General features: G+C 38.8%; 1 protein-coding gene across 2 annotated transcripts in view; it reads right to left on the bottom strand.

Moving 5' to 3' along the window:
* Window positions 1-639: 639 nt before the first annotated feature.
* The window catches only part of UTP20 (UTP20 small subunit processome component), a 75,165-nt gene continuing 64,540 nt past the window's right edge, over window positions 640-11,264 (bottom strand). For both annotated transcript variants that reach the window (XM_073000218.2, XM_073000219.2), the window contains exons 50-62: window positions 10,878-11,006; window positions 10,632-10,742; window positions 10,175-10,254; window positions 8,185-8,254; window positions 7,372-7,554; window positions 6,449-6,580; window positions 5,293-5,425; window positions 4,910-5,106; window positions 4,552-4,623; window positions 2,410-2,673; window positions 1,862-1,988; window positions 1,618-1,763; window positions 640-1,290 (exon numbers count right to left, since the gene is read on the bottom strand). In XM_073000218.2, the coding sequence (XP_072856319.2) occupies window positions 1,135-1,290; window positions 1,618-1,763; window positions 1,862-1,988; window positions 2,410-2,673; window positions 4,552-4,623; window positions 4,910-5,106; window positions 5,293-5,425; window positions 6,449-6,580; window positions 7,372-7,554; window positions 8,185-8,254; window positions 10,175-10,254; window positions 10,632-10,742; window positions 10,878-11,006 (1,800 nt within the window). In that variant the 3' untranslated portion in view covers window positions 640-1,134. The remainder of the gene's footprint in view (window positions 1,291-1,617; window positions 1,764-1,861; window positions 1,989-2,409; window positions 2,674-4,551; window positions 4,624-4,909; window positions 5,107-5,292; window positions 5,426-6,448; window positions 6,581-7,371; window positions 7,555-8,184; window positions 8,255-10,174; window positions 10,255-10,631; window positions 10,743-10,877; window positions 11,007-11,264) is intronic.

Here is an 11,264-nt window from a genome sequence, read left to right as displayed (position 1 = left end):
ACAATGTCTATGTTTTACAATGTTAACCTTTGGCAAAAAGGGAAGTGAGTGGAACTGTTAAGAACAGAAATTACCTATATCCTTTGTCAAGCAGAATGGTAGGGAAAAAGCCCAAGGCCATAAACTTTCACACTGTGCTTTAAGGCTTGCTTGTTTTTCCTTTTTTCAACTGTTTTTTGGTGCATTTTAAAAGCTATATCCAATGTTCCCTCTTATTTTCTGTCCTGCTGCATGGGAGCCTTGCTCTGTGCACATGGAGTGAGGTGGGGCTTCATCCGAAATGGGAAGCAAACAAACTGGCTGCCCATGCGCAGCTCTGATGTTTTGGATGAGCATGTGGGCGCGCACAGCTTATAGGGAACATTGACTTTATCCCTTGCAATCAATACATGAATTGAAGCAAACATCTTCACTATTGTGCTAATGGTAAAACTGGCACCTTTTTTCTGGCTCAGAAAATGAAAGAATGCAGCAAATAGGGGAAGCATTTTGACTTCCAAAAAGAGGCTAGATTCTGCAGCAAGTGCTCAGGCAAATTCTCAGTAGAAAATGGAGAGTAAGCTGGCATGCTTTACTCCGAAGAGGATAAGTAGCATCTGCTTAGCAACTAAACCCTAATTATTACTCACATTGTAGATGTCATGTTTTAAGATGCTTTAACCAGATTTAATTAAAAACAACAACATTCTGTATATCATTCACTGTACAACAAATTTCAGACCTCTGGAACAGCTGATAAAAAGTCAGCCTTAATCATAAACATCCTTTCACTGAAATTTTAGAATATGTTACAAGTTTTCCAATAACGTATCAGTTGAATAAGATATGTAAAGGTTAAGGTTACAAATAAATATTTAGTTGTTCATGAGTCCATTTTATTTCTGTGTGAGTAATCAATCTTCCTCACAGAGGTTTTCAACTTTAAAAGGTTGTGATATAAAATCACTTGGTACACATTACCTTTTGTTACCAAAATTTAGGTCAGGTATCCCCAAAATAGCCTTGCTGATAAATCGCCCTGCTTAAGCTTTAGTCCTTTTTTGTCAAAGTTCTGAAGGTTTTCCCACCTACAGTTTGATGCACAGTGCCAGTAATAAATGGAGTACATATTCATGACAAAGATATGACAGTAATTCACTCCACCATTGCCAAGTCTTTTAAACTATGGCTTCTTGGTTTTTTGGCTTTGTAACCAGGCCGCAGAAATTCTATTTTTCTCTTTTTTGCTTCAATTTTATTCTTGTGTCTTTTTAGCTTCTTCTTAGCAGCAATATCAGGATTAGCAACAGCCTAAACAAAATAAAAAATAAAACCCAAATCAAAAGGTTATAAAGGAACTATGAATTTATATATCTGCTGAACATGCCTTGAGTAAATATGAATTTTCATGACAACTGAGAAAAGCTGTGGTCAGAATCCTTCCATTGTGCAAGCAGTGGAGCACCTTCAGAGCTTGCACATGGAGATATCCAGGACCTCTTATGCTAGGTAAGTCTTGCTGAAAACAAACTTGTGGAATGGGAAATGAGAGTGCAGAATACTATAATTAAAGTTGTGGGAGAAGATTCTGATATTTTTAAACAGGGACCAACAAAAATCAGTTTAATGAACACTGACCTGCAAAGCTCTCTGTTTCTTTCTGATTGCTCTCTTCTGACTGGCTTGTTTTTGCACAGAAGCAAAAGCAAGTGAGAAGGTTTCTAGCCCAACCAATTTCTTCAGTAGCTCTATGATTTCCTGGGAAAGATTCTTCAATGTTGGATCTAGGAAAAATTACATGACCTTGCTTACTTCACTCTTACAGCAGATGGTTGAGCTGAATCTGTCCTGCATAAAATAGTTTTCAAAGAAGCCCTCTTACCTTGCTCTGCATAGGTGCTGCTGAGTTCCCTATACAGAGGGCCTATGATAGTTGGAAGGTATGGTTTTACTCTGTCTTTCCCAAGATCTACTGCAATAGCACCAAGGAATTTGAAGATGCAGGTTCTCTGAACGAAAAAAATAAATAGTCAAAGGCATAATTTGAAAGAGGCCCCTGAATCTGTCTTTGAATCCCTATCCCCCAGCAATTCTGAAGGCAGTTGAAGGAAGGGACTTGAAACCTCTAGTTGCTTCTGTGCTCCAAGTGCTCTACCAAAGCTGAACTTCCTTGAGGCCGAATTGTATATTGTACACTAATGGATGCCACACAGTCACAAAGAATTTTTTTAGAAAAGGAAGCATCTCTATCCTTAATTTTCATACACACACCTGGGGAACACCCCCCCCCCATGTTCACAGTACTTGTATTAATGCTAGTTACTTGCTGTAAGCTCTACATTTCTAAGCCAATAGCTGAGATAATATTGCACTAAGATCCTAAAATTCTCTAGGTAGAAAGCACTGTCTCATCACTGAAGATACACAAACCTTTAGAGGGTCTTTGGGTGAATATGCAGCTTCTCGTGATGCTATTATGAAGAGTTTCTTCATCACCCAAAATAGAGTTGCTGGGCTCCTTTTTTCTTTGGCTTCCTTCATCTCTGTAGCAGAGGTCTCATGCTCATCTTCGTCACCGGAGTCCTCTGGATCCTGAGTTTCTTGGTCCATTTCCAGACTTGCCTCTTTGCTATCTTCTGAAGCAGGAGCCAGAAGATACAGTACCTTTGCTACAAACAGTAAATTCTTTACAACCTTTAATATAAAAACAAGAGTTCTACTAAGCTTTTAAAAAACACACAAGTACTTGCATGCATTTTAGGCCAGGCCACTTGCCTCTATTCCATCTCTTGGAACATGCTCATGACACAAGCCACACATTGTGGACTACTGATTTTATAACTGTGGCCCTCTTTGTTTTGTGGCCCTTAGGTTGGCTACAGAAGTAAAACATATATCAGGCACTCTGATGGACCAAATATATTTGATGCTAAAAGACTGCAATGTTAAGAATCTTCCCTAAGCTTTGAAAAAATAATTAATGATACTTCCATAGAATCATTATGCCTGTCACTTGGAGGTCCATCTGGCTTGAACTCAGACTCATGTTGATGCCTAGTTATTTGAGTTACCTGCCTCTTTCAACCCAGGATTGGCAGAAGGTGGCTCACAACGAGATTAAATAAAGATATGGCAGATAACAAGTTGCAGGGTTAATACTCTAATTTGTTTATTTTTGTTTTAGATCACTATGAACTAAAAAAGCAATTCAGAAACAAAAAATTTAGCACTAGTTTGGATCTTAACTCAAGCTTTTGGTGCTCAGTGGATCACAACTGTTGGGTTGTGGGCTTTGTTTCAGTTTTAGGAATTGTTTTGAGCTGTTTAAGTTGTTTTTAAGCCCTGTACACAGTTTTCACTGCATGTATCAGAAAGGATAGAAATATTCCAGAGTAAACATTAAAGCCAAGAATGTGTACTTAAGAAAGCCAAAGGACATAAAGATGGGCCATTCCTTAATGTCTCAGCAGCATGCTTCCTTACATAGCTGGGATCAGCTATCCATCAACTTCAAAATTATTGGAATCCAATTCTGTGCAGTACAAACAAATCACTGCTGAACCACAATTATTTCCACTAGCTTTGTAGAAACAGATGTATCACTCCTACCAAAGGACATACAGTACAGTGAAATGCTGAACAGCAGAGGGAAGGAACTTTACTGATTGGGTCTTTTTTGTATTACTTCAGAGCTACACAGAGACCAGGACTGTGCAGCATAATACATATTTCCCAGCATGAGCTTGTCTTACCTTTGTATTTAACATGCCTTAGTTCTTGTTCTGACTGATCCTAGGGCAATACTAAAAATTTTTCACCTTAAGGTTATTCAAAGAGAAGCAATCAACACAAGAGGAAAGAACTCTGGTCTCTAACCTGTCTAATGTGGAAAGAGGATCATTAGCTAGTGGATCCCAGTATCACCCAGGTTCTCTATAAGATAAGCTTTTTTGAGCATATCAAAAGGTACATCTAGCATTGTGGAACTCTGTCATTCCACTCTCCCCCCCGCCCCATAATTAAATCATGATGCCAACCTGTTGTAACTAACCTCATTTTGCGAATTAGTAGTAGTAAAAATGAAGAGTGAAACCCAGTGTGGTGCAGTGGATAGTGATGGAGGCCTGGGTTCAAATCCCTGCTCAGCCATGGAAGCTCACTGGGGATGTGGAATGTGTAAACTCACTCCTTAAGTATCTCACTTATTCTGAACGCCCTGTTAGGGTCACTGTAAGTCAGGTCTGACTTGATAGCACATAATAACAACAAAGAACAATCACTTCAAGTGGGTCTATCACAACCACAGCTTTATCGCAGCCAAACCTTTCATAAAGAGCATCTACATGACTAGTGTGGAGAAGTAATTAAAAAAAAACAACGTAGAAGTAATTTAAAAAAAGGCATCACATTACACAGCTTATTGCTGTATTTAAAAAAAAACTTTGGTGGTGGGTATATATCATTTTTATTTTCTGTCCGTGGCATGAATGTACTGAACCCTTGTCGTGTTCTTCTCCAACACATATGTAAACAACATAGTTAAATCTGTCAGAACGAATCCTGGTATCTCACCTGTTCTCCAAGGGATGGATCCAGAAATTTGGACTTCAGCTGATGGCAGAAAGCTAAAACAAGTGTTCTCATCTGTAAAAGTTAAAAAGAGGCATGAAGGTGCTACAAGTAAATTAAGCATGGAAGAAATGTATACTTTAATTTAAAACATGCTTGGGTTTTTTGTTGTGATGATGGATGTTGGCCTTGCTGTATGAATAAACTGCCCTCAGACCAAAGTGCGAAATGTAAGACATTACCCTCCTGTGAAGACACTGAAATGAATAGAATGAACCCTAATTTTTGTTTCTACCTACCTTCTTAAGAGATCTGAATGTGTACTAATACTTTAAAAAAGACTTAGTAAGTTATTACTAACCCTTTTCTCTAATTTTTCTGTTAAGAAAACAGTTGCTGATGATTCTGTTGTTTTTTCTTGGGTCTTTCCCATTTTTCTTTTATTCCACTTATCAACAAGTTCTTCTGGCTTGTGAGAAGCAAACAATAAGCCAAAGATTTGAGCAGATGTCAGCCACACCCAGCTGTGAGGATACCATAAATGGGACTCAACATGACCTTCAGAAATGAGAGAATAAAGAGTTTATTTAAAGTACCTCCTTTCATACACCACATGAACAAAAAGGTCATTTTAGGAATTACAACACAATGCGGCACAGCACAACTCTGTCAATTTGAATAGTTTCTAGCACAATAAATATGTGAATTGCTTCAATGTCAATATAATGTGACAAAATTACTAACCCCAAATGCTGCTCAGAATTTCATTGTGCTTATTTAATTCAATAATGTTGCACTCCTTGATTAGTTTAATAATTAAGGTAAGGAAACTGAACAGCAATCTGTCTGCAGCCTTTTCTTCAGTCTCTTCTGTAACCTTAAAAAAATGCAGAAATAGACAATCTTGCAATTTAACAGCGTATTAATAGTGAGGTATTACAGTGGCAGCAATAAGATGCTACCTAATTATACTATACCATTCTGTTAAGAGTCTAGTACTTGAGGGAAAACTGAACAGCAGCCAAGAGATCAATCTAAAATTTATTTGAAATTGTCAGCTTTCCATCGACAGCAAAGTATGGACATTTACATAGCAATTTCGCCAATCTTTACTGACACTTGTGCCCAGTGAGCTAAATAATTAATCTCTAACCTACAGTGGAACCTCTACTTAAGAACTTAATCCGTTTTGGAATGGTGTTCTTAAGTTGAAACGTTCTTAAGTTGAAGCAAAATTTCCCATAGGAACGGACTGAAAACCAATTAATCCGTTCTGGCTGTTTTTTTGTTATGTAGAGATGCGTTCGTACATTGAAGCATTAGTTCCCATAGGAACTAATGCAAAGCTGGTTAATACATACTCTACCACTAGGGGGAGAATTTTTTTAAAACCTAAGATGACCTAAGGTTAAAAAAAGCAGGAAAGGGTTTTTTTTCCTGTTCTTATCTTAGATTTCTGTTCTCAAGTAGAAGCAAAATTTAGCAAATGGAGCTGTTCTTAAGTTGGATTGTTCTTAAGTAGAGACGTTCTTAAGTAGAGACCCCACTGAATGGTTCTTAACACGGTTTGAAACGTGAAAGCCAATGCCCTCCACCACCTGCTTTCCCTCCATCTTGTATTGACTGCTACATGTGGAAAAATACTCTTTTAAGAAACAATGAAAAATTAAGCTCCTAATCATTTGCAAGAATGACATGTTAATAGCAGGAAACAAGTTTAGTTTTAGTTTCTTTTGGCAGGTTCCTTTTGTGAACGCATGTCTTCTAAGAAAAAAAAACTCTTATTTCAGCCATTCTGGCCATGTTATAAGTTTCTTTGCCTTGTTTTATGGATTTGATCCACTTCTTTAGTTTCCCCCTTTCAAAATCCCACAAACATTGCTCTGATTAAATAACTTACATCTTCGAAATTTGCAGGGTGTATTTCTCTCTCAATAACTGGGAGAATAGTTCCAAGTCTTTTTTCAAATTCGATTCCCTCGGCTTCCACAAATATACCACAGGCATGAGCGACTAACCTCTTGTGCGCACTCTGTCGGTAGAGACAAGATCATGTTAGTGGGGAAGTTTTAGAACAGGCAAACACAATGTAATTAGCAGTATCTATGGCTTGCAAAACATTTGGGCTGGAGGAAGGGGTAAGATGTAGCAATTCTTTCAAGCAAGACAGACACAGAAGAGTTAAGCAGTTCTTGTTCTAAATTTTTAGGTTACAACCCTAAATTATATTTTTAATTGCATTTTAATTATTTTGCCCTTTTATTTTGCCTTTTAATTGTATTTTAAATGTTGTAAGCCGCCGAGAGACCTGCGGGTAGTTTGGGCAGCATATAAGTTAAATAAATAAATAAACCCCTAAAGCCAATCTCACAGCCATAAATACTGCACTCCCAAGCCAACTACACCAGAGCACAGGCTGCTGTCCTCTGAAGATGCCAGCCACAGAGACTGGTGAAACGTCAGGAAGATCAACCTTCAGAACATGGCCAAAGAGCCCGAAAAACCCAGAACAACCATTAGATCCCGGCCGTGAAAGCCTTTGCGAATATATTGAAACCCCTAGAGTCCCCCAGCCAGCATGGCTGTGGCTAAGAGTTACAGTCCAAAAAATAACCACTAAGCTCTGTGCAGGAACCATACTGGCCTGAAGTTGCAACAATGAGAGCAAGATTAGAACTAGATTTAATTGGTGCAGAGCAAAAGCCCCCAGCATGGGCAGCTGGCTTCTCAGCAAGGAATTCTGGCTGGATTCTGAGCTCAATTCCACAAGAAACTGCCTATTTACTAAGGTTTCAACAACTGAAGTACAGCCATAAGTGGTACCTTTTCACTCTTCAGCCATGAAGTAATCAGCAAAAACATCAGATCTCGGTTTTCAGCGTTAATTTTACAGAGGAGACTTTTGATCGCCAGGGCCGCCATCTTCTTGCACTTTGCTGAGTCATCATTGACTACCATCATACACAGAGGGACGAAGAACAGTCCGCAAAAGTCATGCAGTAAACCCTGATAAGGGGGGAAAAGGAAAGGAAAGGGGTTGTTATCTCTCAATTGCTCAAAGGAATGTGGTATTCCTTGTAGGGGAATCAAACTTTGGTTTCACACCCTCATATATGTTCAGATCAAGACACTTTTCTGGTTTAGAGATACTGGGAACCAGAGTTAATTAAACCAGGTGGCCTTCATTCAACCGAGGAAGCTGGCAATGTGAGAATGGAGTAAACAGACACAAGTCTTCTGCATGCCTTGGTTAATAAACCAACTCGCCTCATGGCCTTACCTACCTCACAGGATTAGGAAGTAAAAGAGGTACGCTACCCTGAGCTCTCTGAAAAGAGGGAAGACTATACATGCAATAAATCTTAAAAACAAACAATTCATGCTGCCCATGTTTGACTCAAACAATCCCAACATATTCCTGAGAGAGCACAGGGATGTGCTCAGAATGCTGTATCTAAAGAGATCCTCTAAAACTTTTTTTACAACTAGATATTAAGGCTGCTTTCTTAGAAATGCTACCAACTTCCACAGAATTTTTCCCTGTACAGCCTTAGTCAGGTACTGCATGCCACATTCTAAGATGCAATCTGAAAAAAATGCTAAGAATATTAGATTTGTAATACAATTACACTTTACCTGAGGGAACATTTCAAAAAGGTAAGCTATCATTTCCAAAGCAGACTCTCTTCCAGTTTCATATTCGTAACTATGGGAAAATAATTAACAGTACAGCAAGGTCAGTCCCTTTAAGAACTGTCAACAATTCAGAGACAGGCAAGACAGTGTTAAGTATATTTAAGCATAAGCAAGTTTCATTGTGTCTAGCAAGTCTTCCTCCAGCGTGTTTAGGGGCCTCAGGTACCTAAAACATTAACAAAGCACACAGCACAACATGCATGTTTATATTTTCATAATATAACCTGCTTTGGCCAGGTCTTAAAGGATGTTGTTTTGGTTTTAGTAGTTGCATGGCAAGAAATGTAATATCTTTAGGGGTCAGATGTAAAGTCATCCCAACAATGGCAATTTTTGGTAATTAAAGACTTTTTCCTACTGTCCCATTGTTCTCATGTGTTTCCAATGGTGAAAGGATTGTGCAGGAGCCATTATTGCCTTGGGATACAAGTAGGAAATGTTTCAATTTCCAAAAAGAGTCCTCCCTAATGATATCACCAGCCTTATACAGCATCACTTACAACAAGAGGATTTCAGTCATAGACTCCATGCTGTACACACAGACGGCTCCACATTCTCTAACTGCTCCAGTTAAAGGAAAAGAGGTAGGTGGCGAGTGTGTGAAAAATTAACTCATTCCAATGCACATTTCAAGACAAAGACGATTTACATTTCTAAAACCTAAATAGACACTGGAACACACTTATATGTCACAATCTGTATTCTTCCCGTTTTTGATGCAATTTTTAAAGAAGAATATAAAAATGTGCACATTTGAAATAGAAGTATACCCAAAGTGTAGAACTGAAATTGCAATATACTTAAAATGTGTACATTTTGAAAAATGCTTATATTCAATTGAAACATTGCATGGAAAAGGAATACAGTGGGGCCTCGACTTACGACTATCCCGAGTTACGACCAGCTACAGCTGCAAAATTGTGCTTCTACTTGCGACCGGAGGTTCAAGTTACAACCAGAAAAAAAGCAGCGACAAGAGGCAGGGAATTAAAATTGCTAACCGTTGGTGGCGAAGAGGCTGCTTCTTTGTAGCTCTTTCGTCCCAGCGGTTAGAGTGTGCGCGTTTGGAGGAGGCTTCGGACTGCCTGGTAAGGTTCTGCTTTCTACTTTTTAAAAACTAGCTGTTCTGGGTGGGTTTTGCAGCATGGGTTTGGGCTGGGTGGTGGGGTTATGTTTCTATGCTGTGATGGGTCTTGCAGGGTTTGTGGTCCCCCCCCCCATTTCCGATGGGTCTTGCAGTCTGTTTGCTTTTTGGGTTTTTTTTCCTTTGGCCAGAACGGATCAATCGTGTTTCCGATGGGTCTTGCAGTGGGTTGTGGGTTTTTTTGTGATTTTTTTTCTTTGGCTGGAATGGATTAATTGCATTTCAGTGCATTCCTATGGGACATGGTGCTCCGACTTGCAACCACTTCGAGTTACGACCATCTTCCGGAATCAATTAAGTTCATAAGTTGAGGCACCACTGTACATTCAAAGATACATCCTTTTTTTAAAAAAATGGCCACATGTTGAATACATGGTGAAAATATTTGTGCTGTCTAAAAAAATATGAGAAGCTTGCCTGCCTCTCATTAAAGGAATCAAATGTGAAGGGCCTCTGCCCAAGACCCTGGACAACCGCTGCCCATCAGACTAACTAGTGCCAAGCACTGTCACAAAACAGACTGACCTAGAATAAGGCAACTCACCTATATTCCTAACAAAGCTACTAATTCGCCTGAAAAGAAAATCCTACAACATAGACACAAAAGGATTCAACAGAAACATGGAATAATATGAAGTGTCTCAGTGTTTTCATTTGCCTCAAATAAACCACTGATTTTGTATTTTGAGCTTCTGCCCTTGCCTGCTCAACAGTACACAGTGACAGAAAATACCAATTTTGCCCTTTTTCTGAAAACTGTATATACAAGTATATAGGAGTACTTACTTGAGCTGGGCAAAGATGTACTCAAGGTTGGCTTTCAATTTTTTACCAAGTGGATAATCAAGAATGTATTTCAGATAAATCTGGGTGACAAAGAAAACCGGAACAATCTGTGAGCACTTAAATGGCATAAGTATGTTTTCAAGCTTCCAGAGACTTGGTTTTAAAAGAGAAGTCTCTTCTCTAGAGAACAGAGAGCAGGATAATTGGAAAGAACCCCATCTTTATTAGTAAAACTTACAGATTTAATTGGAACTCAACAGACTCATTACCAAGTAGAGCATCTTCTTTTGGTTTTGCATCAAGCTACACTGAGTCATGACAAAAGAAGGGCTGTTGAGGAGAACTTTTTGCACTTGTTGTTAGTTTTACTGCTATTAACAACAGAGGCACTCACAAAAACAACTGTAGTAATTAAAAAACAAAACAAGAGAAAGGCAACCATCTCATTTCTACAAACCTGTCTGCACTGGATTCGAACTTGTTCACTTTGGCCTGTAATGGCAAAGTTTGCAACCTTCTGCATTACACCATCCATTTCTGGAACTATCAGTTTTCTGGATAAAATAGCCTTTAAAACAAGAGAAAATCGCAGTATGCAAAATGATCTCCTTTCTACACACTTCAGTCTTACACATGAAAAATGGGAAGCTTCATTTCGGTTTTAAGAAATAATCTTAAACAGCAGTTTAGGAAGGAGCTGTACCTTTAAGAGGCCAAAGGCAGTGGCTTGTCTTAATGAGTCATAGATATCTTCTTCAGCATATCCCAGCAACACTTGCAATTGTTTATCTGTTATACGGCTCTTGGCATTCCTCACAAGCAGAGTTACACACTGAAAATTAAAAGACTGAATTATAAACATGAAAACTCAGAAGAGTCTACAAGACTCAGAATTCTCAATGTGGTTGGAAGGGTTGGTTTTCTTTATGCCAAGTAGTTTTGCAATTCTAAACACATTCAAACATATTCAAAACAGAAGAAAGGGGTGCCTCCTCTACCAGACTGACCATACATAGCTATCTGGGTCTGGACAGACCCTCCCCCTCCCCTTCTTGCTCACACACAAACAGAGTAAATCAATACTGAGCAG

Source organism: Pogona vitticeps, chromosome 5, assembly GCF_051106095.1.
Source record: "Pogona vitticeps strain Pit_001003342236 chromosome 5, PviZW2.1, whole genome shotgun sequence".
NCBI lineage: Eukaryota > Metazoa > Chordata > Lepidosauria > Squamata > Agamidae > Pogona > Pogona vitticeps.
The sequence above is the reverse complement of the archived record's forward strand: the minus strand, read 5'-3'. Positions and strand labels throughout refer to the sequence as shown.